A 26,946-nucleotide genomic window follows, 5' to 3' on the forward strand; every position below is an offset into this window, starting at 1 on the left:
TAAAAGCGCGATTTAAGAGACGAATGGAAAGTGATGGGATCACAATATGTTCACTTATTTTTGCTGAAATAATGACAAATTACCCAACAGAAAATATACACAATTTCTACAAAAAGCTATTTTGATCATTACAGGTTACATATTGGTGGAAAAACTTAATTTTACACATGCCTATTATATGTGTATAAACTGGGCTGAACAGAGATATAATCGTAAAATATCAGCTCATCTCAATGACCAATCTACTCAGCAACACTTGTAGAATGTGGATCAGGTGAGTGTGAATCCCTGTGCCTCATGTTTAAACGATGTATGGCGTTTAACTTGGGCGCTTTTATTTTGAAGAAATCGTAATGTAGGCGTTTACATTCACCGGAAGTTGGTGGGCGGAGTTCATGTATTGCTGCTCACGGAACGCGGGGATCACCGTCAGTGAACGGAGAGAAACGGGCTTCTCCGCAACCTTGACGCTGTTATTGAGTTATTTGTGGTTTTGTTCGGTACATTCTCTACTTGTTTCAGCAACATGGCGTCTCTGTCCTCTCTCCTCCCGGTCGTTACCGTTACCGTGGCCGCGGCCCTGCTGGTCTCCGCGGTAACGGTCGTTGCCAGGGGGAACGTGCTCGAGCTCGGCGACGCGGACTTCGACTACCTGGCGGCGGAGCACGAGACCCTGCTGGTGAAATTCTACGCTCCGTGGTGAGACGAGGAGGAGGAGGGGGGGAGGATGGGAGAGGAGGGGGGGGGGGGGGGGGGGGGAGAGGATGGGATGGGGGGGTGGGACGGGAGAGGAGGGGGGAGGATGGGAGAGGAGGGGGGGGGTGGGAGAGGATGGGATGGGACGGGAGAGGAGGGGGGAGGGTGGGAGAGGATGGGGTGGGGGGTGGGACGGGAGAGGAGGGGGGGAAGATGGGAGAGGAGGGGGGGGTGGGAGAGGATGGGACGGGAGAGGAGGGGGGAGGATGGGGGGGAGGATGGGAGAGGAGGGGGGGGGGGGGAGAAAGACAGGCATCTGAGTGTACTGCATTTACTGTGTAGACCTTCAGGCTGTTCTGCTGGGGCTGATGTGTGTAGTATCAGTTAAAGAAGCTGTTCTTCATCAGCTGCAGGCAGCAGCGTGGTCATAAACCCACTGAGACCTGCGGTCGTGGTGGTTATCAACCCGTAGAAACACATCAGGCAGGACAGACCAGCGAACCGCAGCCGGACAGGACCTCAGTTGTGGGTACCTGGGCTCCGAGGCTCGCCTGTGTCGGCTGCCGAGGGGGGGTTGACTCCTCCGGGGATGAAGTCGTCCTACCGGCGGTCTTAACGTTATCCCCACCCCGCTGAGCATGGTGAACCTGCCGTCCTCTACCTTAACCCTGACAGTAACCCTAACCTTAACCCTAACCCTGACCGTAACCCTAACCTTAACCCTAACCCATACGACCCAGAAAGATGCTTCATATGGCAGCATATTGAGCTTTAACCCGCTGCTAGCAGGTTAGCTGGTTAGCGAACTGCAGCCTTTTAAGAGTGGTGGTCGCTGCCTCTGTCCAAGTGGTGTCAGTGTCCATAACCCTGAAGAAACTTTGGCTGTTCAATTAGAACTGTGTTTTTTTTGGCCATTTTAACTGCTTTAACTGTTATTTCTGTGTGTGTTTATTCCTGGTACAGGTGTGGACACTGTAAGAAACTAGCCCCGGATTTTGAGACCGCGGCCACTCGGCTGAAGGGAACCGTCCCGCTGGCTAAGGTAGGAGGCTGCTTCAGAAAGAAACCTGTCAGATAGACACTCATTCAACTAAACTAGGTGTCAGATAGACACTAATTCAACTAAACTAGGTGTCAGATATACACTAATTCAACTAAACTAGGTGTCAGATATACACTAATTCAACTAAAGTATGTATCAGATATACACTAATTCAACTAAAGTAGGTGTCAGATATACATAAATTCAACTAAAGTCAGTGAAACAACTACATAACACAGTCATCCCCAGTAGAAGGTAACCAGAGAGCAGCCGTGTAGGTCTATGGGAAAGAGGAAGCTCTTTTTGTCATTTAATTATAACTCATTCTAACTTAACTTGAGAAGACTTATACAATAGAATGACTTTAGTGATCCGGTTAGGGAACTTCTAGAGTGGGGTATACTTAGATATACCTGAACCTGCAGAGATGTTTCTTACCATGTGTTTCTGTGCTCTGGAAGGAGAGCAGGCTGACCCAGGGGAGGCAGACAGGACTACAAATACTTTAGAATGTCTCTCAAATGTTTCTATAACTGTTGTCTCTCTCTCCTGCTCTCTCGTTCTTGTTTTCACACTCTTTCGATTTCTCTCTTCTCCCTGTGTTTGGTCTCTCTCTCTCTCTCTCTCTCCCTCTCTCCCTCCATCTCTCTCTCCTTCAGGTAGACTGCACAGCCAACCCAGATACGTGTGGGCGTTTTGGGGTCACAGGTTACCCCACTCTGAAGATCTTCAGGAACGGAGAAGACTCTTCATCCTATGATGGGCCTCGCTCAGCAGGTGGGTGTGTGTGTGTGTGTGTCTCTGATACAGATGAATGTGTGTGTGTGTGTCTCTGATACAGATGAGTGTGTGTGTGTCTCTGATACAGATGAGTGTGTGTGTGTGTCTCTGATACAGATGGCATTGCTCACTACATGAAGAAGCAGGCGGGGCCTAACTCTGTCACCCTACGCAGCGAGGCCGACCTTGAAGCCTTCGTCAATCACTTTGACGCCAGCGTAGTGGGTGAGTGACTGGTAACTGGTAGAGGTAGTAGTAACTGGTAGAGGTAGTAGTAACTGGTAACTGGTAGAGGTAGTAATAACTGGTAGAGGTAGTAATAACTGGTAACTGGTAGAGGTAGTAGTAACTGGTAGAGGTAGTAGTGACTGGTAACTGGTAGAGGTAGTAGTAACTGGTAGAGGTAGTAGTAACTGGTAGAGGTAGTAGTAACTGGTAGAGGTAGTGGTAACTGGTAGAGGTAGTGGTAACTGGTAGAGGTAGTAGTAACTGGTAGAGGTAGTAGTAACTGGTAGAGGTAGTAGTAACTGGTAGAGGTAGTAGTAACTGGTAACTGGTAGTGGTAACTGGTAGAGGTAGTAATAACTGGTAACTGGTAGAGGTAGTAGTAACTGGTAGAGGTAGTAGTAACTGGTAGAGGTAGTAGTAACTGGTAGAGGTAGTAGTGACTGGTAACTGGTAGAGGTAGTAGTAACTGGTAACTGGTAGAGGTAGTAGTAACTGGTAGAGGTAGTAGTAACTGGTAGAGGTAGTAGTAACTGGTAGAGGTAGTAGTGACTGGTAGAGGTAGTAGTAACTGGTAACTGGTAGAGGTAGTAGTAACTGGTAGAGGTAGTAGTAACTGGTAGAGGTAGTAGTAACTGGTAACTGGTAGAGGTAGTAGTAACTGGTAGAGGTAGTAGTAACTGGTAGAGGTAGTAGTAACTGGTAGAGGTAGTAGTAACTGGTAGAGGTAGTAACTGGTAGAGGTAGTAGTAACTGGTAGAGGTAGTAGTAACTGGTAGAGGTAGTAACTGGTAGAGGTAGTAGTAACTGGTAGAGGTAGTAGTAACTGGTAGAGGTAGTAACTGGTAGAGGTAGTAGTAACTGGTAGAGGTAGTAGTGACTGGTAGAGGTAGTAGTAACTGGTAGAGGTAGTAGTAACTGGTAGAGGTAGTAGTAACTGGTAGAGGTAGTAGTTGACTGGTAGAGGTAGTAGTGACTGGTAGAGGTAGTAGTAACTGGTAGAGGTAGTAGTAACTGGTAGAGGTAGTAGTAACTGGTAGAGGTAGTAGTAACTGGTAGAGGTAGTAACTGGTAGAGGTAGTAGTAACTGGTAGAGGTAGTAGTAACTGGTAGAGGTAGTAACTGGTAGAGGTAGTAGTAACTGGTAGAGGTAGTAGTGACTGGTAACTGGTAGAGGTAGTAGTAACTGGTAACTGGTAGAGGTAGTAGTGACTGGTAACTGGTAGAGGTAGTAGTAACTGGTAACTGGTAGAGGTAGTAGTAACTGGTAGAGGTAGTAGTAACTGGTAGAGGTAGTAGTAACTGGTAGAGGTAGTAGTGACTGGTAGAGGTAGTAGTAACTGGTAACTGGTAGAGGTAGTAGTAACTAGTAACTGGTAGAGGTAGTAGTAACTGGTAGAGGTAGTAGTGACTGGTAACTGGTAGAGGTAGTAGTAACTGGTAACTGGTAGAGGTAGTAGTAACTGGTAGAGGTAGTAGTAACTGGTAGAGGTAGTAGTAACTGGTAACTGGTAGAGGTAGTAGTAACTGGTAACTGGTAGAGGTAGTAGTAACTAGTAACTGGTAGAGGTAGTAGTAACTGGTAACTGGTAGAGGTAGTAGTAACTGGTAGAGGTAGTAGTAACTAGTAACTGGTAGAGGTAGTAGTAACTAGTAACTGGTAGAGGTAGTAGTAACTGGTAGAGGTAGTAGTGACTGGTAACTGGTAGAGGTAGTAGTAACTGGTAACTGGTAGAGGTAGTAGTAACTGGTAGAGGTAGTAGTAACTGGTAGAGGTAGTAGTAACTGGTAGAGGTAGTAGTAACTGGTAGAGGTAGTAGTAACTGGTAGAGGTAGTAGTAACTGGTAACTGGTAGAGGTAGTAGTAACTGGTAGAGGTAGTAGTAACTGGTAACTGGTAGAGGTAGTAGTAACTGGTAGAGGTAGTAGTAACTGGTAACTGGTAGAGGTAGTAGTAACTGGTAGAGGTAGTAGTAACTGGTAGAGGTAGTAGTAACTGGTAGAGGTAGTAGTAACTGGTAGAGTTAGTAGTAACTGGTAGAGGTAGTAGTGGGTGAGTAACTGGTAGAAGGAAGGAGACACTTGTGTTTATCCACTCAATGTCCTTGTTTGGTTTGTGTCCCTGAGTGTGTTATGTTAAACATCTTCTCAGATGGCTTCTGTTCCTCATCTCCTCTCCTTCCTGGCTGCTGATCTGACAGGAGACAGTTTTGTGCCGTTGCCTTAACTTTCCGTGTATCTGTGTTGTGTTGCCCCCCCCCCCCCCCCCCCCCCCCCCAGGATTCTTCTCCGGGGCGGACAGCGGTCAGCTGACAGAGTTTCTGAAGGCCGCCAGCATCATGAGGGACAACTTCCGCTTTGCTCACACCACCGACATGAGCCTGGGCCTCAGACACGGAGCGGACACTGAGTCAGTCTGACAGACCAAGAGTGTGTGTGTGTGTGTGTGTGTGTGTGTGTGTGTGTGTGTGTGTGTGTGTGTGTGTGTGTGTGTGTGTGTGTGTGTGTGTGTGTGTGTGTGTGTGTGTGTGTGTGTGTGTGTGTGTGTGTGTGTGTGTGTGTGTGTGGGGTTGAAGGAAACGACGGAGGGAGTGAGAGAGATGGAAGGAGGAAGGAAGGGGAAGAGGGACACAGAAAGAGTGGGATAGATTGGGAGCGGGATGAGAGAGTGAGTGATGGAGAGAGGGAAAGATGGGGAAGAGAGGTGGAGAGACAGTGTGAGGGTGAGGGGAAGGCGTTGTGTAGCGTCTGACGGTGGTCCTGTCTCCTGTGTGCCTGCAGGAGCGTCCTGCTCTTCAGACCCCCGAGGCTCAGCAGCAAGTTTGAAGAGAGTTTGATCCGCTTCACTGAGACCCTCACCACCTCCTCTCTACGACGCTTCATCAGAGACAACATGTGAGAGACCACCGCTACTGTCACTGCTGTCTGTCTGTCTGTCACTGCTGTCTGTCTGTCACCGCTGTCTGTCTGTCTGTCACTGCTGTCTGTCTGTCATTGCTGTGTGTCTGTGATTGCTGTGTGTCTGTGATTGCTGTGTGTCTGTCATTGGAGTTCTTCCCCTCTCTCTTCTTATCTGTATGTCTTTCTCTACCTGTTATTGTCATTCTCTCATTCTCCCACTCTCCTCCTTGGTTTCCCGGCCAGTCAATCCATTCTCATGGTCATGGTCATGTTCATGGTCGTGTTCTGGTTCATGATCATGTCATGGTTATGGTCGTGGTCAGGTTCTGGTTCATGGTCGTGTTTTGGTTCATGGTCGTGGTCATGTTCAGGTTCATGGTCATGGTCGTGGTCATGCCCCAGAGGGATGTATGAAGGTGTATGTAGCGTCACACCCCTCCCCTTCCTGTCTTCTGTTCACACTGTATCTGTCTTAACCTCATTGGTCCGTTCCTCCTTCCTCCCTCCACAGTTTTGGAATGTGCCCACATCTCACCAATGAGAACAAGGATAAGCTGAAGGGGCGGGACCTGCTGACTGCGTACTACGACCTGGACTACCTCCGGAACCCCAAGGGCTCCAACTACTGGAGGAACCGGTCGGTGCACCGTTAACACTTCTAACCCTTTTTATTTATTTATTAATTTATTTAATAACTTTTAAACAAATTAGAAATCGTCCGCTCTATTGAGTAAATATATATAAACACCTAATTAAAATTAAATCGCTCTCTCTCCATCTCACTCTCTCACTCCCTCTCTCTCTCTTTCTCTCCAGGGTGATGAAAGTGGGGTCAGAGGTTGTGTCCCAGGGCCTGAGTCTGGCTGTAGCCAATCGGAGGGACTTTGTAGACGAGCTGGAGGAGGAGTTTGGGCTGGGGGCGTCAGATGGAGGAGACCTGCCATTCGTCACCATCAGGACACAGGCGGGGCACAAGTACACCATGAGGGAGGAGTTCACGTGAGTGACAGATGTCTAGCCCTAACCCTAACCCCAGCCCCCTACCTCCTGCCCCCCAGCCCCCTAACCCCAGCCCCCTACTTCCTGCCCCCCAGCCCCCTACCTCCTGCCCCCCAGCCCCCTAACCCCAGCCCCCTACCTCATGTTCACCATCAGACAAACCACTAACTAACAGCCAGCAGCCACACCACCCTGCATCCCTCTGCTGGCTGGTCTGGGACGCTAAGCTGGGTATGCCTCGGTCGATCCTTGTATGGGGGACCAAAACAGGCTGCTGGTTGTGGTGTTGGAGGACCAGTAGGTGGCGCTCCTCCCTGTGGTACAAGAGACCACAGTGCCCCAGGGCAGTGAATGGGGTACTGCCTTGCAGAGGATGCCGTCCTAACCCTAACCCCATTCCACAGGCGAGATGGGAAATCCCTCCAGAGGTTCCTGGAGGACTATTTTGCTGGACGACTCAAACGATACATCAAGTCAGAGCCCATTCCTGAGAAGAACAGAGGCCCTGTCAAGGTGTGTGTGTGTGTGCGTGCGTGCGCGCGTGTGTGTGTGTTTATATCTAGTAGTTGAGTACTCCGTCACACAATTCATTTGTGCTTGTTATTCTTTCCAAACACACACTCATACACACACATTGACAGTAATTGTGTGTGTTTGCAGGTAGTCGTAGCAGAGTCGTTTGAGGAGATAGTGAACGACCCAGAGAAGGATGTTCTGATCGAGTTCTACGCCCCCTGGTGTGGCCACTGCAAAACCCTGGAGCCCAAATACAAGGAGCTGGCTGAACAAGTCAGAGATGCAACACACAAACACACACACACACACACTGTTTAACTATTTGATTAATTCGTTACGAGTTAGTTTAAAACAGAACAGAGCATTTTATTTATAAGAATTGGCAAGAATTTCAGTTTTGAATTTGAGAGTTATGGACTTTTTTTATATATATATATATGCGATCCTACGATTCTGACAGAAATGGAGAAAAATCGAAATATATGATCAATACAGGTAAAAATGGAGTACCACATTGAATACTCGTACTGTACAACTATACAATCTAAACATCGTGGAACATTGCTTGTACAGTGATTGTTATGTAGCGTATGCCACTGAAAATGATCCACAGTACTGTCCTTCTATTGGTTGATTGCGTCTGTTGTGTCGTCTCTGTAGCTCCTTGGGGACCCCAATATCGTCATCGCCAAGATGGACGCCACGGCCAACGATGTTCCCCAGGGCTACGATGTGCAGGGGTGAGACACCGAACGCACCACCCTGTCCTTTATCTCTGCTCCTCTGTCTAACCCTGACCCTTCACCTCCCCACTGCCCTCCCCTGCTCCCCACGTCCAGGTTACTGTGTACCATAGGCTTTTATTGATGTTTTGTTAACGTATGTTTTAATATGATATATAGTGTGTTGAGACCTTAGTGAAAATGCACTTTAAAACTAAATAAACTAGACATTTTCAAACTAAGTAAACTAATTAGTTTCCTGTCCCCCTCAGTCTTCCTGATCATTCATGTTGTTTCTCTCTTGTTGTTCTGTAGTTTTCCCACCATCTACTTGGCACGGTCAGGCAAGAAGGACCAGCCCAGGAGATACGAGGTGACGACATCATCATCATCATCATCATCATCAGCTCTGTTTGAACCAGTGGTTCAGCGGTTGTGTCTGATGGCCTTTGAATGTTTTCCTCTGTAATTGCAGGGACCCCGTGAAGTGAAGGACTTCATCACCTACCTGAAGAGAGAGGCCTCGCAAGCCCCCCTCCTAAGCGGGGTGAGAGAGGACCTGTGAACAGCTGAAGAGATGACTGGTGCATGATGGGAAATGTAGTTTGAGACCCCTGGAATTACGGTTGTGGGTTCTTTCTTCCTGTAGAGTCACGAATTCTGCTAAGCCTTTAAGTATCATCTGAAAACACACTCAACAACAATATATATTTTTTAACAACTGCCGTTTTTAAAGAAAACAACTGACTCTCCGGAAATAGAACTCCTCGTGATTGGCCAGGAAGAGCAGGTTCCTACAGAGCAGACAGAGGACAGCATCAGGTGTAGAGACATGGGGACAGGGACGAGGAGACAACAGACTCAACTAAATCTTCTAAACCATCCTTTCACAAAACTGACAATGCAAATTCTTCTCAATCAAAAATACACATATTGAATAACAAACTCTGCCAGAAACGTACGTGAACAGTCATGCAGCTGCTGCTCACCAGTGATCCGAGCGTTGCAGCGTCGACTCAGAGCTCAACACCTCCAGGCAGGACGAGTTCCCTTTCAGCCCCTTCACCAGATACAACGTTGCTATGGGGATCTCTCTCATCACGTGATTGGCTGAGGACCTGTCGACGCGCCTGTAAAGGCCAATGACATGCCAGCGTCTGAGGAGGCCCCACCCTCCCTGAGGTATATAAACCTGGACACAACCACTTCTTCCTGCTTCATGGCCACGTACCTACTTTCTTGCTCGTTTAACTACGCTAACTAGCATTAGCGATGGCAGAACCAGCTAAAGACAAAGGGACCAAGTTTGCATCCTTGTCCTAATTTCACCACATCAGGTTAGAACCCTCACTGCCTGCCCCGTGTGCCTGGGAACCGGCCAAGGCTGCTGTTGCCGAACCGGACTAGCCCAGTCCGAAGGGTCGACCGGCGTTTCTCACTAAGATATTGGTGACGTGACCTCGGGCGAGAATTTGTGTTTCACAGCTGCTTCTTCCCAGGGACGTGCACAAGGGGTGGTGAACGGGGTAAAAACCCTGCCCCCTGCGCTGCCACTCACAATGCCCCCCTTGTGCCCTTTCTGATGTAGAAGCACCTGACCTCCCATCAGTCACGTCCCTCCTCTACCTCTCCCATGGCTTTACACCCAGGCTGGAGATGATCCCCATAGCAATGTCCTATCTGGTTGTCCTTCAGGGAACACTGGCGTACGGAACCTTACATTTTTATCAATGTTTTTGTTATCAGCTCTCTCTGTTGTCTCCCCCCCGGCCTTCTGATGTGTGCGTGAGCGACTGAGAGGAGGTCATTTAGATGGCCTTTATTGATCCTCGGGGGGGAATTACAAAAATGTGCAGGTTTCTGCGGCACTGAAACAGCGATCAACCTCTCACTCTCCATCTGTCACCCTCGTTTGGTAATAAAGGCAATATACGGATTGGTGGCAGAAAGAAACTGATGACAGCCAAGCGGCAGATTTCAACATGGCTTCAAATGCATGACTGCACTGCTTCTTCCTGGTGTTTTTCCAGAGTTGATTAGCCCAGACAGGTTTTAGTTACTTAAGTAGCTTGCAGACACTCCAATCTAATTTGTTATGACAGAATTCCCCTCTGAAGACTTTGTCCGCATTATTTTTCTGAAAAGGCACTTGGTGACGCTGTGATACACTTTTGTATTTTTGTTGTCATGGTAACAAATCGCGAAAATTGCTCAAGTGGATTAAAGCACAGTAAAGTGATCTTGAAAAAATGTCTTCAGAGGAGGATTCTGTCATAATATGAGTTGGTTTTGAGTGTGTGTGCGGTGTTTTGGCATATTTTCAGAATGAATATGACTACTCAGTTTCTAAGGAAGCTGAATATGTAATTTAAAAACTGTCTTGGCTAATCAACTACAGCCAAGGTCAGGTCCAAACCAGGACAACAAAATAGAAAAGTTGGAACATCCCTTTAAATGCAGGGCACATATTTCTGAGTAACTTATTTGTTTTATTTATTGTGTTTTATTTATTATCTGTCATATTTATTAATTTGAGAATGAACAATCCAGTAACATCACTTGTACATATTCTGTGAACTTGAAAAGTTGTTTCTCAAGCTTAATTCCCTTATTTTTTTTCTTACAGCCTTATGATTTCTTTCTGTACATTTTGATTGTTTCAATCATGGAAACCATTACCCTCTTTTTCACTATGAGGTGGTTTCCTGGACAGAGTTTAATTTAAGTGCTTAAAGGGATGTTTACATCAGATAGTTGTCTAGCACTGGTATTTTTAAGTTGTACACAACGCCAGACAGTTTTTACCTGCATTGATCGTATATTCAGATGATCTCAATTTCGGAATCGCCATGCTTAAAAAAAAAAGTCCATAACAACAGTCAAACTCAACTCTGAAACTGTTTTGTTTTAAATATGCTAACATGTTTTAGGAACATCAGATATATTCCATGGAGGGAGATGAAAATAAAGCTTTTAAAAGTATTATTTGAAATAAACAACGCTTGAAACTAACTGAGTAGAAACAGCATTATTGAGATCTGCGTGATCCTGCAGCAGATGCCAGTAAAGAACCTGAAGTTTTCATGAATGAAACACAAAGGAAGAAGCAGACGAATCCTCGTGATCACAGACGAGACTAGACATGGCCTATCTAACATGGCCGCCCTCTGTGGTGTTCATGGGTCATTACTCAACATCAACCATTGATAACTGCACTAATCTGAAGTTAAACCTTCAAGTCTGATTTAACGCCTCACTCTGAATTAGCTCTACTTTTCATTCTGGAAATTTGATTTATTTAACTGTAATTAGTGAAAGTCTTGGACTATTTTAGACCATGTTTGAGAAATGCAATTTTAGTTAATCCAGTTATGGTATAATCTAGTTTTAAGGTTTAATCTGTGTCTGGGAAACTGCCCCAAAATCCTCAAAGAAATGGAAAGATGTCTTTTCTGTTTTCTCACTGTAAAGTTTATGCTGGCACAATTTATTAAAAGGACATGACTGACTTTGATTGCAGTGTGACTCCTGGCTTGTTTCTGGTGGTGTGGTGTACATGGACTATGCATAAGGCTACACATTTAAGTAAAATGTTTGACCACAAATTAGGTTTTTATTATAATATAGTTATATTAATATTATTATATTATGATGATTTGGGTGGCCTGGGGTGGTCCAGTGGTCTAGCACCATGGCCTGGGGTGGTCCAGTGGTCCAGCACCATGGCCTGGGGTGGTCCAGTGGTCTAGCACCATGGCCTGGGGTGGTCCAGCACCATGGCCTGGGGTGGTCCAGTGGTCCAGCACCATGACCTGGGGTGGTCCAGTGGTCCAGCACCACAGCCTACAGTGCACACATATGTCCATGTCGGCAGGGTTAGAATCCGGCCCACGCCCTGCTGACATCCCCTCTCCTCCTTACTTTCCTACCTTTCTCTACTATCTCTGTCCAATAAAACTGAAAAATACAAGAGTGAGAGGGACTACCACACAAAGAAATAACCTTTAAAATATATATATATTACTTGGTCGTGGTGCGGGCCAGATGCACAGCTGTCAACAGGATGATGGACACGCCTTTACAGGTCTCCCTCTTGACAGACGCAACGGGATGCTGCAGGAACCCTGTCCTCAGTCATTCATTTGATTCTTCTTTCTTCTTTGTTTCATTTTATTTGAGACATATTAGTAAAACTAGCCATTCATTTTAACATTTATCTGAATAAATGTTGCATGATGAAAAATACATTATACATTTCCTCAATTCATAGCCTGTAAACATCCATTTCAAGGACTTACATGTAGGCTATCTGTATGAATTCAGAATATATTTTTGCATAATGAGAAATCATACGGAAATAAAACACATTTAAATCGATTTTCCAACATGCAGAATGAACAGGCCCCTCCCTGACCCCGCCCATCCCCAGGCTCGCCAGCTCATTGGTGGAAGTGACGGCACTGATGTTTTCCTGGCTCCTGATTGGTGAAACGTGTCTCCGGGGCCCCGCCCCCCCGGTCCGTCCTCGCGAGTCCAGAAGGTTCCGGGCGTCTCCTCGCGCTGTCACCATGATGGGCCAACAAGTCCTCGTCCTGAGTGAGTTAAAAAATAATAATAATAATAACAATAACAATAATAATAACAATAACAATAATAATAATAACACACATACCACTGTTGATATGGTGGACAGTGGAGATGTGGTTTATTTGGATGGTTTTATTTCTGTATTATTTAAAGCGTGCAGGGACCCGCCCCGCATAGCGGTTGCTACCCGGCAGCCCAGCACGTGCTTCCTCCCGTCTCACCGCTAATGCTAATGCTAATGCTAATGCTAATGCTAACGCTAGCTGCAGCTAGAGCCTCAGGTCTGAGGTGCGGTGTCAGTGGTGGGACCAGCGCTAACGTTAGCTTGACTCTGCCCGGTCACCGTACCTGCTATTTAAACTCTGATTAGAAGAGCTCGTCTTCTTATTACTGTCCCCCAGACAGCGATGTAGCGACGTGTGTGTGGTCGTGGTCGTGGTCGTGGTCGTGGGGTCAGTCTAGTGTGTCAGAAGAGTCCGGTCGTGGTCTCGCCGGGCTGCAGACACACGGACCTCCAGACCGGCGGGTCCAGACAGGAGTCTGATCATGCCATTTGAATCGATAGTACTGATATATATTCGTTATAGACATATATAAAAATGTTTATTCATAATTATTCACATACTAGTAGGTCTAGGAGGTCTCCACGTCTAGACAGCCGTCTTAACGGTCCGTCCTGCCACCTCCTTAGCAGACGTTGTTTTCGTAGGTGTACGCAAGATTAAAACAAAGTTATTGTAATATGCGAAATTTAGTATGTATGAAATGCTACATTTAGGAAATAGACTTATTAGTAGCTACTAGGTTGTATTAGATGAAGCCTGTTTTCACGGCGGTGTCTGGACGACGCCTGGTCTCCTTATACGGTCATCCTGAGGTGGAGACCCGACGTCCTGACTGGAGGAATGATCTCGAACCTGGAACAGCCCGTCCCTCACACACACCGTAGTTACTTAATGTCCAACAGTCTTAAAACAAAAAACGGGATGTGCTGCTTGTGATATCTGATTTACAGATCTACGATCTGTCAGTCTAATTTAATGTAGAAAACCAACAGCTCATCCACTTCTGACTGCTCAGTAACCGAACCAGCTGTGTTTGACAGACTCTGCATGCTCCTCACTCATGGAGAGACTCAGATCAAGCTAGATCTGGAAGGAAGCAAAGAATGAGCCTCTTATGTCTGAATCCTACATGTCCGAGGCTGGTTCTCCTCATGACTGTATTTCCCTGCAGGCCAGAATATGAAGAGGGAGACTGGAAGCAAGGTTCAGAAAGGGAACATCTCAGCTGCCAAGGTGAGCTCTCCTCTGGAGGCCTGATGATGCTGTGGTGTCTGTAGCCAGATAGCGCTGTCCTCAATGCAGTCAGGGAAATAAGGATTTTATTACTAACTGTGTCGGCTGCGTCGTTTTGATTTCCGTACATGGCAACATCTCTGACTGTCTGGTAGAGGAGGATGCTATCAGGCACTGGTTTCTTTACCTTTACTTGACCTTGTTGACTATCCCTGATTCCCAATGTCAGATTTCATGTCTTGAAGTCTAAAAGGTTGAGTGTGTGTGTGTGTGTGTCTCTGTGTGTGTGTGTGTGTGTGTGTGTGTGTGTGTGTGTGTGTGTGTGTGTGTGTGTTCCAGACGATAGCAGATGTCATCAGGACATGTCTGGGGCCCAGGGCCATGATGAAGGTGAGGACAGGTCACACACTCCTCTTTATGCAAATGATGAGTTTGCACTTTAACATTAGAAATAATAACATGTATCATGTACATATATAATAGCAAGCCAATAACGCTGTGTGTGTGTGTGTGTGTGTGTGTGTGTGTGTGTGTGTGTGTGTGTGTGTGTGTGTGTGTGTGTGTGTGTGTGTGTGTGTGTAGATGCTGTTGGACCCCATGGGGGGGATCGTGATGACCAACGACGGCAACGCCATCCTGAGAGAGGTGAGAACACACTGATATAATACCCAGAATGCACGGCAGAGTCCAACATGATACCATGATGTTCTACACTGTTACTGACAGCTCTGGTCTAGATGGAGAAGAATTAACTCAACTGGCTTCTAACTTTTCATCTCTCTCCCTCTCTCTCTCTCCTCCCCCCCCAACCCAGATCCAGGTCCAGCATCCTGCAGCCAAGTCCATGATAGAGATAAGTCGTACCCAGGATGAGGAGGTCGGGGACGGGACCACGTCTGTCATCATCCTGGGTGGGTCCCCTGGTTCTGTTAGTGTGATGTCATCATCCTGGGTGGGTGACCGTGGTTCTGTTAGTGTGATGTCATCATCCTGGGTGGGTCCCCTGGTTCTGTTAGTGTGATGTCATCATCCTGGGTGGGTCCCCTGGTTCTGTTAGTGTGATGTCATCATCCTGGGTGGGTGACCGTGGTTCTGTTAGTGTGATGTCATCATCCTGGGTGGGTGACCGTGGTTCTGTTAGTGTGATGTCATCATCCTGGGTGGGGGCTCTGTCCCTTGAACATGTGACAGTGTTTGTGAATACGTGTGAACCAGCTGACCTGTCACCTGACCCCCCCCCCCCCCCCCCCCCCCCCCCCCCCCCCCAGCTGGTGAGATGTTGTCTGTAGCAGAGCAGTTTCTGGAGCAGAAGATGCATCCCACTGTAGTGATCAGTGCCTACGGACAAGCCCTGGAGGACATGCTCAACTCACTCAAAGACATCAGGTACACACACACACACACACACACACACACACACACACTTAGCCATGCTTCTACAACATGCTGTAGAGTGATAGATAGATAGATAGATAGATAGATAGATGGTTAATTGTTGTGTTATCCAGTTAGGGATAGTTTGTGTGTCATTGTGTTTGATTAAAAGACAACATTTTCTTACTTAAGCCTCACACCGCTGATCTGACCCCTGACCTCTGACCCCCCCCAGCACCCCGGTAGATGTGAGTGACAGGGCGATGATGCTGAACATCATCCACTCTGCCATCAACACCAAGGCTCTGAGCCGCTGGTCCTCGCTGGCCTGCAGCATCGCCCTGGACGCCGTCCGCACCGTGGAGACGGACCACATCGGACGCAAGGAGATCGACATCAAGAAGTACGCCAAAGTAGAGAAGGTACAGGACCTGTGTGTGTGTGTGTGTGTGTTGGAGTCAGTGTGATTTGTATACATACCAGTTATGTCAGTGTCTACATCATCTTCATCATCACCCTCTTCATCCTGTGTGTGTGTGTGTGTGTGTGTGTGTGTGTGTGTGTGTGTGTGTGTGTGTGTGTGTGTGTGTGTGTGTGTGTGTGTAGATCCCGGGGGGCTCCATGGAGGACTCGTGCGTGCTGAAGGGTGTTATGGTGAACAAAGACGTGACCCACCCTCGTATGAGGCGGCTGATCAGAGACCCCCGCATCCTCCTGCTGGACTGTTCCCTGGAGTACAAGAAGGGAGAGAGCCAGGTACACACACACACACACACATGCTGACACACATACATGCTGACACACACATGTATAAAAGGGGGAGAGACACATGTATCGAGGTGTGTGTGTGTGTGTGTTTCAGACGGACATTGAGATTGTGCGTGAGGAGGACTTCACCAGGATCCTGCAGATGGAGGAAGAGTACGTCCAGCAGATCTGTGAAGACATCATCAGACTCAAACCTGACCTGGTCTTCACTGAGAAGGGTGTCTCAGGTACCACACACACACACACACACACAGAGACACACACACACAGTGAGTCTGAATGAATGCATGGATCCCTCTGTACCCTCTCTTAACCCTCCTCTCCTCTCCTCTCCCCTCCCCTCCCCTCCTCTCCTCTCCTCTCCTCTCCTCTCCTCTCCTCTCCTCTCCTCTCCTCTCCTCTCCTCTCCTCTCCTCTCCTCTCCTCTCCTCTCCCCTCCCCTCCCCTCCCCTCCCCTCCCCTCCTCTCCTCTCCCCTCCCCTCCCCTCCCCTCCCCTCCCCTCCCCTCCCCTCCTCTCCTCTCCTCTCCCCTCCCCTCCCCTCCCCTCCCCTCCCCTCCCCTCCCCTCCTCTCCCCTCCCCTCCCCTCCTCTCCTCTCCTCTCCTCTCAGACTTGGCTCAGCACTACCTGATGAAGGCTAACATCACCGCCATTCGCCGCATCAGAAAGACCGACAACAACCGCATCGCCAGGTGAGCTGGACCGACCCAGACTGACTGACCCAGACTGACTGACCCAGACCGACCCACCCAGACCGACCCAGACTGACTGACCCAGACCGACCCAGACTGACTGACCCAGACCGACCCAGACTGACTGACCCAGACCGACTGACCGACCCAGACCGACCCACCCAGACCGACCCAGACTGACCCACCAGACTGACTGACTGACCCGTGAGACCGACCCGCCGTGAGTGATTCCTGTAGAGGTGTCTGAGCGTGTTTGTGCGGTCCTGTCAGGGCGTGTTTGTGCGGTCGTGTCTGAGCGTGTTTGTGCGGTCCTGTCAGGGCGTGCGGGGCCCGCGTGGCCAGCCGGACGGACGAGCTGCGTGAGGAGGACGTGGGCGTCGGCGCCGGCCTGTTCCAGGTGAAGAAGATCGGAGACGAATACTTCACCTTCATCACCGAGTGTAAAGACCCCAAAGCCTGTACCATCCTGCTGAGAGGGGCCAGCAAGGAGATACTGGCGGTGAGGGAGGGGGGGGAGGGGGGGGGGGGGGGTAATGTTAATGTTTCTCAGCCTTCCTGGAACTCATGCTTTTGTTTATTTTTCACTTTAGTATATCCCGCTGGGACTCTGATGTCATAGGTCTGATGTCTTAGGTCAAAGTGGAAAAGGCATGAAACCAGGACAGCCTGGGTTGTCTTCTGTTCTCACCCCCTATTTCACTGTCCCCTCTTCTCTCCTTCTCTTTTCCCCTCTTCTCTCCTCCCTTCCTGTCCCTCCGTCTCTCCCTCTCTCTCAGGAGGTGGAGCGGAACCTTCAGGACGCCATGCAGGTGTGTCGTAATGTTCTGTTGGACCCGTGCCTGGTCCCGGGCGGCGGCGCGGCAGAGATGGCCGTGTCCAAGCGCCTGGTGGAGCGCTCCAGAGGGATGACCAGCGTGGAGCAGTGGCCCTACCGAGCCGTGGCCCAGGCCCTGGAGGTCATCCCCAGAACCCTCATCCACAACTGTGGAGCCTCCACCATCCGCGTGCTCACCTCCCTCAGGGTACGTGTCTGTCTGTCTGTCTGTCTGTCTGTCTGTCTGTCTGTCTGTCTGTCTGTCTGTCTGTGTCTCAGTCTGTGTGTCTGTGTGTCTGTGTGTCTTCATTCATCATCTTTACTTGGCCGTGTATCTGAGATCCATGCCCCCCCCCCCTTCTCCCCAGGCCAAGCACACCCAGGAAGGCAGCCAGTCCTGGGGGGTGAACGGGGAGTCCGGCACCCTGGCTGACATGGCTGCTCTGGGCATCTGGGAGCCTCTGGCCGTCAAGGCCCAGACCTACAAGACCGCTGTAGAGGTCAGACCACCACCTGCCCCATTCACACTCCATTATTTAACCTTCATTCATGCAGGCCTGTCTCACTGAGGTAAAACCTCTTTTTCAAGAGAGACCTGGTCTGACAGCAGCAGGGGAACAACGTCACACACACACACACACACACACACACACACACAGTACAACAGTTACAAAAGAAACACAAACGTCAACTAAAACCAGCTGTCCTGATGACAGTTCCACACCTCTGTGATGTTTGCATCAACCAAGTGTTTGAACTCCACCAAAGTGACGTTCCTGAAGTTTTAAACTGTTGTGGAGAGAATTCCAGGACAACAGAGGAACCTAGAAACTCATTAGGGAGTAGGTGGCCAAACATTATATATTCCTAAGATTATATATACCTTTTAAAGACTTAAAGGGGTGGTTCACTATTTTTACATTAGTATTAGTTTTTTGGATATATACTTGAAAGGGATGGTGCATTATTATTATTATATCTGAATGAAGCACCTTGTCTGTGACGCCATCTTCCACTCATCGTCCCGTGTTTCCTCCCCACAGACGGCCATCTTGTTGCTACGCATTGATGACATCGTTTCTGGGCTCAAGAAGAAGGGGGACGAGCAGACAGGAGGAGGACAGGGAGCTGAGTGAAGGAGGGATGAGCAGACAGGAGGAGGACAGGGAGCTGAGTGAAGGAGGGATGAGCAGACAGGAGGAGGACAGGGCTGATGTGGAGGATGAGGCACCAAGATGAAAGCAACCTGAACTGTCAATCATGTCAGCTTTGACGCTGTTCTGGAACCACTGAGGATTATTCTGGATTGGGTTCTAACTACCAAGGCTGAGGAGTTTAGGTGTGTGTGTGTGTGTGTGTGTGTGTGTGTGTGTGTGTGTGTGTGTGTGTGTGTGTGTGTGTGTGTGTGTGTGTGTGTCGTGTGTGTCGTGTGTTTTATTTATGGCAGTAAGATGTGACTGAATATTGTCCTGAGACCAAGGTTTCCCTCTCTAGTCTGCCTGCCTGTGTGTTCTGCCTGTGACCTCCATTTTGTCTGAGTCTCAGTTGAGAAACGCTTGTTTATTGTCAGCCTTTACACCTGTCACTCAAGTCATTTACAATAAAAACTAAAACGATCTACTTCGATTTTTAAATGTGTGTTTTTTAGTGTCCTACACTATAGGATAGTTTTGTTTTGTAAAACTGTTGAAAAAAACGGAATGTTATCAACCCAGGTCACGTGGTTGAAGTCGTTAGGTTGGCATGGTTACTCCTAGGTTAGGCTCTCCTGTTGCTACGGCAACACGTCCCTGGGTGCGTCTCCTGTTGGAATAACCTCAATAAAGATGGATAAGAAATGAAAATGTTGTTATTATTCATCAACAACCGACCAGAGAGTTGAATGTGATGGAGGTTTAAATGTTCTCTTCAGCACAGGTATGTACACAAATAAAGCAACATAAGAAGTTATTTAGTTACTGCTGCCATCAGTGATTTTGTTTTACTGTACATGATGTCGAAGCACGTTTAATGTGTGGATTTGACCCTCATGTTTGTCCATGAAGACAACTCAGATGTACAGACTGTAGAGTCTACACTCACTGGCCACTTTATTAGGTACACCTTGCTAGTACCGGGTTGGACCCCCTTTTGTCTTCAGAACTGCCTTAATTCTTTGTGGCATCGATTCAACAGGTGCTGGAAACATTCCTCCGAGATTTTGGTCCATATTGACATGATGGCATCATTGCTGCAGATTTGTCGGCTGCACATCCATGATGCGAATCTCCCGTTCCACCACATCCCAAAGGTGTTCTACTGGATTGAGATCTGGTGACTGTGGAGCCCATTGGAGGACAGTGAACTCATTGTCATGTTCAAGAAACCAATGATGTGAGCTTTGAGATGATGTGAGCTTTGAGATGATGGGAGCTTTGAGATGATGTGAGCTTTGAGATGATGTGAGCTTTGAGATGATGGGAGCTTTGAGATGATGTGAGCTTTGAGATGATGTGAGCTTTGAGATGATGTGAGCTTTGAGATGATGTGAGCTTTGAGATGATGTGAGCTTTGAGATGATGGGAGCTTTGAGATGATGTGAGCTTTGTGACATGGCGCGTTATCCTGCTGGAAGTAGCCCTCAGAAGATGGGTACACTGTGGTCAGGTCATAAAGGGATGGACATGGTCAGCAACAATACTCAGGGAGGCTGTGGCGTTTAAACGATGCTCAAATGGTACTAAGGGCCCAAAGTGTGCCAAGAAAATATCCTCCACACCATTAGATATTTGCGTTAACGAGCAGTTGAACAGGTGTACCTAATAAAGTGGCCGGTGAGTGGATGTTTGACCAGGTTTCCAGACCTCCTCCCGGTGTCATAGTTCCGGGTTAGTCAGCTGACAGGTCAGATGATCAAAGACACAAACAGGACACGTGATCTGCCCAAAACAAAGATGGCGGCGGGACTCCTCACAACAACCCACTTATTTATACTTTTAACCATTCGATTTTCTTTTGCTTTTATCGGCAATGGCGACAATTATCGACGAAAGGTAGGCTAGATAATATATCTATTAAAGGGGTTCAGCCTGTTTTCGGGTTTAGGTGAAATGACTTGTCCTCATAATAGTAGTGGAAGCTTCTCTGCTAACCGTTAGCATGTGAGTCGCTGGTTCAGTAACAACTTGGATGTTTTGGTGAAACTTCGCTTCAGGCAGCAGAGATGAAGACGTCTCACAGCGGGTTCAAGACCCGGGCGGGGGTTAGGGTTAGAGTTAGAGTTAGGGTTAGGGTTAGGGTTAGGCGGGGGGGGGGGGTAAACTAGACTGAATCATCCCTGAAGATTACTTCTTGTTTTTTTACTTCCTACCATATTCGGGCCATAATAACATTTCATTTATCAGAAGCCAGCTGTTTTAACTTTCACACTGGATCAGTAGAAAGATTTCTCTAGCCAAATGTATCATATAACAAATGAACAAAAACTTGAATCATTGTAAAATCATACTTTATTCGCTTTATCCCAGTCATGTGGTGACTGACCAATCCACAGCCCTCTGTTTGCCGACATGGCTCTCGACCTATCAAAGTTGCTGTCATGAAAGTTGGCAAAACCAATCAGATTCAGTTTAAACATCAGAAGTGATTCACAACATTGCCAACCTGATCTAGGCCACGGAACCCCCCTGCTCTCTAGAACCCCCCTGCTCTCTAGAACCCCCTGCTCTATAGAACCCCCCTGCTCTATAGAACCCCCCTGCTCTATAGGACCCCCCTGCTCTAGGCCATGGAACAATCTAGCAATCGAGCCTCCAAGAAATCACAAAGTGCTCTCTCTCTATCAGGCCTCAGTTCCCCTAAGAGACCCACTACCTCAAGATGAACATGTGAAAACTAGCCAGCTCATATAGATGACAGACAGACAGACAGACAGACAGACAGACAGATGGAAACCTGCTGTTCCTGACACCCTCACTGTTGGTCCTTTCTGTCTGCTGGCATCATATCTAAGGAGCCTACCACTGCCCTTGTGCCCTTGAGCACAGCACTTAACCCCTAACAGCTCCAGAGGTGCCGAACTACGGCTGACCCTGTGCCCTGGTGTGTGTGTGTGTGTGTGTGTGTGTGTGTGTGTGTGTGTGTGTGTGTGTGTGTGTGTGTGTGTGTGTGGTGTACTGTGTTGTGTGGGAGGGTGCAATAAACAACACATTCCTAACAATCTGATTGTATGGCAAATAAAGCATTTGATTTTGATTTGATTGAATTCTCTACCCCCCTAGGTGTCTCTAGAGTTGAACCCTGGTCTGAACTTCTCGGCGCCCCCTGGTGTTGGTTTGCTGCATGTGAGGGCACAGGGCGTCAACGACACGCTGCATTTCCTCCTCTGCAGCCAGGGGGCGCCAACGCTGCTGCTGGTGCACACTAACTCCTCCTCCTCCGCCGTGGAGGTGGACTGGCCTGCCTTCCTGGCACGCAATACCTCCGGCAGCCTGAGGGTGGCACCAGAGAGCAGTGTCCTGTATAGTAACGCACTCGTCTTTACCAGGGTGAGTTTGGGCCGCACCACAAGGGGGTGACAGGGGGTCAATGCCCCCTCAGATGGAATGTTGTATGCCCCCCAATTTTCTGTTTCATTGGTTTGATCCCAATATAAAGTCAAACTGTGGATAGTCCGGGGAGCGTGCAATTCCAAAAAAAACTGGTTGTGTGTGTGAGTGTGTGTGTGTGTGTGTGTTCTGCCAGCTGTGGGAGTATGATGATGTTGACGACATGGCCGACCCAGAGCACCTGCCCCCCTCCAGCTTCCTCCCGCCCTACGACCTGCAGAACTTCACCTGGATCGACCTGAACCAGACACTGGACCGGGCCGCCCACACCGCCTCCCTCTGCGGAGGAGACGGCACCCAGAGCTTCAGCAACGGCTCCCTCTGTCTGAAGGTAGACATCCCTGATTACCTACATTTCAGCTGTACATTTGAGGAGTTTCAATCTGGCTTTCATCCTCAACACAACACTGAGACAGCACTAGTTAAAGTTGTAAATGACCTGAGAATGAACATGGATAACAAGAAACCCTCAATATTAGTACTTTTAGACTTAAGTGCTGATTTTGATAGTCAATCATGACATCCTTATTAACAGACTACAGAAGTGTGTTGGCCTCTCTGTTTCAGTTTTAGATTGGTTTAGGACTTATCTGTCGGGCAGAGACTATTTTGTCTCCATTGGCGACCACTCCTCGGCTAACACTAGCATAACGTGGGGTTCCTCAAGGCTCCATTCTGGCACCTGTGTTGTTCAGTCTCTATATGCTGCCACTGGGAAATATCATCAGAGATCACAGGATTAATTTTCATAGGTATGCCATATGATACACAACTGTATATCTCTATCACCCAATGACATCAGCCCTATTGATAAACTGGTTCAGTGCATTGATCGTATCAAGTATCAAGGATGTCACATAATTTCTTGCAATTGAACAAACATAAGACAGAGATTTTAATTATTGGAGCAAAGGTCCAGAGAGATACTGTGCACTAACTTAAAATCCCTGGCACAAAACACCAAACCCCTGTATTCCAGGAAGTAGTTGCTTGTTGAGTCTCTTGGCGGTAGATTTCTCCCTGGCCGGCTGTGATGTAATACAACAGTGTACAAAGAGGCTGTTATAGTAGGTGCATATTCATATTCCCTGTAAGAGAGCTCATATCTGATTGGCTCTTCCTCATCCCTCCTCCCCCAGTTCTCAGCCTTTGAGGCTGGAGGGCGGGACCAAGGCTGGCCCAGCCTCCTCCACACCGCTAACTCCTCCCAGATGAGAGTGACGCTTGATGGAGTGACGCCGCGGTCCAATCACTCGAGGTTCTCTCTGGAGCTGCAGGCTGTGGGCGGGGCTTATCCCATGGCCAGGGTGGATGTGCTGCGCTCCATAGACGATGAATACACACCCTCCATATTCAAGGTGCTGTGTGTGTGTGTGTGTGTGTGTGTGTGTGTGTGTGTGTGTGCACGTGCAAGATTGTTGCAGGAATAGTAAATGTATTGATGAATAAATTAATATTGAATGAATTAATATATTAATATGTATGGATTTCAAAGGTTTTTGTTTAGTTTAAGATGGAAAAACATAAATAAATGAGTGAGTCGTTAAGCACTTACCAAGTTGAGACCCTTTAATCTCTCTAACCCTGACCCATACCTAACCCTGACCCCTGACCCTTTAATCTCTCTAACCCTGACCCATACCTAACCCTGACCCATACCTAACCCTGACCCATACCCAACCCTGACCCCTAACCCTTTAATCTCTCTAACCCTGACCCCTAACCCTTTAATCTCTCTAACCCTGACCCCTGACCCTTTAATCTCTCTAACCCTAACCCATACCTAACCCTGACCCCTGACCCTTTAATCTCTCTAACCCTGACCCATACCTAACCCTGACCCATACCCAACCCTGACCCCTAACCCTTTAATCTCTCTAACCCTAACCCATACCTAACCCTGACCCCTGACCCTTTAATCTCTCTAACCCTGACCCATACCTAACCCTGACCCATACCCAACCCTGACCCCTGACCCTTTAATCTCTCTAACCCTAACCCATACCTAACCCTGACCCCTGACCCTTTAATCTCTCTAACCCTGACCCATACCCTGACCCATACCTAACCCTGACCCCTGACCCTTTAATCTCTCTAACCCTGACCCATACCTAACCCTGACCCATACCTAACCCTGACCCCTGACCCTTTAATCTCTCTAACCCTGACCCATACCTAACCCTGACCCATGACCCTTTAATCTCTCTAACCCTGACCCCTAACCCTTTAATCTCTCTAACCGTGACCCATACCTAACCCTGACCCCTGACCCTTTAATCTCTCTAACCGTGACCCATACCTAACCCTGACCCCTGACCCTTTAATCTCTCTAACCCTGACCCATACCTAACCCTGACCCCTGACCCCTAACCCTTTAATCTCTCTAACCCTAACCCATATCTAACCCTCTCTCATCCATGTTTACTCTCCTCCTAACCCTAACCCTGTCCTGCTAACCCTAACCCTAACCCTGTCCTGCTAACCCTAACCCTGTCCTGCTAACCCTAACCCTGTCCTCCTAACCCTAACCCTGTCCTGCTAACCCTAACCCTGTCCTGCTAACCGTAACCCTGTCCTCCTAACCCTAACCCTAACCCTAACCCTGTCCTGCTAACCCTAACCCTGTCCTCCTAACCCTAACCCTGTCCTGCTAACCGTAACCCTGTCCTCCTAACCCTAACCCTGTCCTGCTAACCCTAACCCTGTCCTGCTAACCCTAACCCTGTCCTGCTAACCCTAACCCTGTCCTGCTAACCCTAACCCTGTCCTGCTAACCCTAACCCTGTCCTGCTAACCCTAACCCTGTCCTCCTAACCCTAACCCTCTGTGTGGGTGATGTACCAGAGGAACTCACATGACTTCTCCTGGTCTCCCTTCTCCTCCTCCTCCCTCCAGGTGTCTCAGTGGGTGTCCTCCCCGGCCAACGCCACCTCCGTCCTCGGCTACGCCCAGTGGAAGCCCGTGGCGTACCGCTCGGCCACACCCGTGTTTGAGGACGCCACCCCCTGCCACCACTCCAGCCCCGCCCCCCTGGCCCAGCCCCCCCCCTCCGGCCTGGTCCTGGCCTACTTCAGAGACCCCCGGACCACAGGCCTGAACATGACCTTCAGCATCGCAGGAGACCCCTTCTACAACACCACCAACTACCTCAGCTGGTAGGCTAAGTTACATCACCTTTTACACCAACAGGGGAGGCTGGTGGAGGTAGAAATCAGAGGATGGGCTCATTGTAATGCATGGAATGAGGAACATGTGATACCATTCCTCATTCCATTCCATGCATTACAATGAGCCCGTCCTCTGATTTCTACCTCCACCAGCCTCCCCTGAATCATTAACTAAATCAGTTGGAGATGCAGTTATACCCAGTCTTTGACCTCTCCCATCCCTATCCCCATCCCTCCCACCCCCCCCCCCCCCCTTCTATCCCCATCCCTCCCATCCCCCCCCATCCTCCCTCCCCAGGACTGTGTTGGTGGGGCTGGGGTCTGCTCCTGTGGATTCTTTCTCTCCTCTGGTTCTGTCCATCATGGCTGTGGGTCTGGGGACCCCCTTGCTGATCATCCTGCTGGGCGGAGTCTGTATCTGCTTCCGCAAGGCCAAGCCCCACCCCCAGGCCTACGAACCAATCAACTAAGGCCAGGCCAGGGTGTGTTTACATTAGTCCTGCCTCCAACCATTCGCCCACCAATGAACAGAGACGTCCTGGTGTCACTGAGGCCTGAGCAGCCAATAAGAGTGGACTTTTTCTAAGGTTACTGAGGTGGCTACACTGTCTGATAGGCCAACTCCTTGTTGGCATGATCGGCCAATCGGGTTTGACTAAAACTAACTTTTAACCAATCACGAATAGGGTCCCAGTTTGGAGCTGACGAGTGGAATGCAGAAGTTTCTCCCTCAACTCTTTACATTCCAAGGTGTGAGAACTGGGGTTTTTATGCAGCAAATTATTAACAATGACTTGTTTTAGTGTTTTTTACAAAAATGTTATTATGATGAAATGATATTTTACTGAGGTTTCCTACTAGAGGAGGCAGAGATCGGAGGACAGACTCATTGTAATTCATGGAATGGAATCAAACATGCATGTTGATACCATTCTTCATTCCAATCCAGGCATCACAAAGAGCCTGCAATTTCTACCTGCACCAGCCTCCCCTGCCTCCTGTAGGTGTACTGACATCTAGCACATGTAAACAGCAAGTTGTTGTTTCTCCAAACTACAGATCTGGGGTCAGGCGTTGCTAACAACGTGTGTTTAGAGTGGATAAGTTGATCCGAGATCTGAATCCATGGGAGTGATGAGAGAATAATTAGAGACTGAGACAGACTTGAAAAGGTTTCAGGGACAAACCTCGTCAGAATGAGGTTCTGTCCTCTCCTGACCCCTGCGTGTGTAGTAAGGATCAGGTCCAGAGGCAACTGAACTCCATCAGTGCCGAGGGTGAATAAAGTCGCCCAAACTGTCAACATTCTAGAGCGCCACGGGTGACTTTTCACCAAAAATGCATAAATTATGGTGCTTCATTTTGTAGCCAATCAGAGTGTTGTTGCTAGGTAAACACCACATAGAACACTTGGCTCTCTAGGAGGGGAGTGTTCCGGAACTGTTTGGCAGTTGGAGTTAAATACTGTAAGATTTGTTTTATTGCTTGCTAATCATTGTTGTCTTGTCTCATAATTATTGATTTGAATGATTGTTGCCAAAGGGTACATAATTACTGTCGCTGGGCTGGCGTTTGCTGCAGACAGTAAATCAGACCTCATTTATTTTTCTTGTATAATGTTACAAAAAAAATATATACATACTTTGTTTATTTATACAGTTTCCATTTTTCATCTCTACCAGAGAGTGAAAAGACAGGCCGTTCACAATGTCCATCATTGTATTACAAATCAAAATGAAAAATAAATACAAAAATATGAATTTCTTCTACACTGCTTGC

At 48.2% G+C, this 26,946-nt stretch overlaps 3 protein-coding genes across 5 annotated transcripts; all 3 read left to right on the forward strand.

Annotated features, from left to right (window-relative positions):
• The first annotated feature begins 437 nt into the window (after nucleotides 1-437).
• pdia8 (protein disulfide isomerase family A, member 8) lies at nucleotides 438-11,383 on the forward strand. 2 transcript variants are annotated; one of them, XM_083679870.1, is made up of 13 exons: nucleotides 438-699; nucleotides 1,660-1,738; nucleotides 2,398-2,515; nucleotides 2,636-2,743; nucleotides 5,024-5,153; nucleotides 5,525-5,638; nucleotides 6,156-6,281; nucleotides 6,461-6,643; nucleotides 7,048-7,156; nucleotides 7,304-7,432; nucleotides 7,820-7,899; nucleotides 8,197-8,254; nucleotides 8,357-11,383. In XM_083679870.1, exons 1-13 carry the CDS (start codon nucleotides 527-529, stop codon nucleotides 8,444-8,446), a joined length of 1,497 nt encoding a protein of 498 aa, XP_083535996.1. In that variant the 5' UTR covers nucleotides 438-526; the 3' UTR covers nucleotides 8,447-11,383. The 2 variants fall into 2 exon arrangements, with proteins under 2 accessions (XP_083535996.1, XP_083535997.1); XM_083679871.1 differs by lacking the exon at nucleotides 7,304-7,432.
• A 1,030-nt stretch (nucleotides 11,384-12,413) lies between these two features.
• On the forward strand, nucleotides 12,414-19,040 carry LOC310811843 (T-complex protein 1 subunit gamma-like). 2 transcript variants are annotated; one of them, XM_083680164.1, is made up of 14 exons: nucleotides 12,414-12,477; nucleotides 13,705-13,766; nucleotides 14,106-14,156; nucleotides 14,349-14,411; nucleotides 14,581-14,677; nucleotides 15,035-15,152; nucleotides 15,376-15,562; nucleotides 15,747-15,896; nucleotides 16,003-16,135; nucleotides 16,519-16,600; nucleotides 16,919-17,099; nucleotides 17,377-17,622; nucleotides 17,783-17,914; nucleotides 18,458-19,040. In XM_083680164.1, the coding sequence occupies exons 1-14, from the start codon at nucleotides 12,450-12,452 to the stop codon at nucleotides 18,548-18,550; spliced, it is 1,623 nt and encodes a 540-aa protein (XP_083536290.1). In that variant the 5' UTR covers nucleotides 12,414-12,449; the 3' UTR covers nucleotides 18,551-19,040. The 2 variants fall into 2 exon arrangements, with proteins under 2 accessions (XP_083536290.1, XP_083536291.1); XM_083680165.1 differs by lacking the exon at nucleotides 12,414-12,477 and adding an exon at nucleotides 12,957-13,032.
• Nucleotides 19,041-20,342: 1,302 nt separating this feature from the next.
• Nucleotides 20,343-26,927, forward strand: glmp (glycosylated lysosomal membrane protein). Its single transcript, XM_083680360.1, has 6 exons — nucleotides 20,343-20,446; nucleotides 21,674-21,940; nucleotides 22,137-22,331; nucleotides 23,140-23,358; nucleotides 24,896-25,155; nucleotides 25,466-26,927. The coding sequence occupies exons 1-6, from the start codon at nucleotides 20,348-20,350 to the stop codon at nucleotides 25,635-25,637; spliced, it is 1,212 nt and encodes a 403-aa protein (XP_083536486.1). The 5' UTR covers nucleotides 20,343-20,347; the 3' UTR covers nucleotides 25,638-26,927.
• The last annotated feature ends 19 nt before the right edge of the window (nucleotides 26,928-26,946 follow it).

Source organism: Argentina silus (genome assembly GCF_951799395.1).
Source record: "Argentina silus genome assembly, chromosome: 11".
NCBI classification, from domain to species: Eukaryota; Metazoa; Chordata; class Actinopteri; order Argentiniformes; family Argentinidae; genus Argentina; species Argentina silus.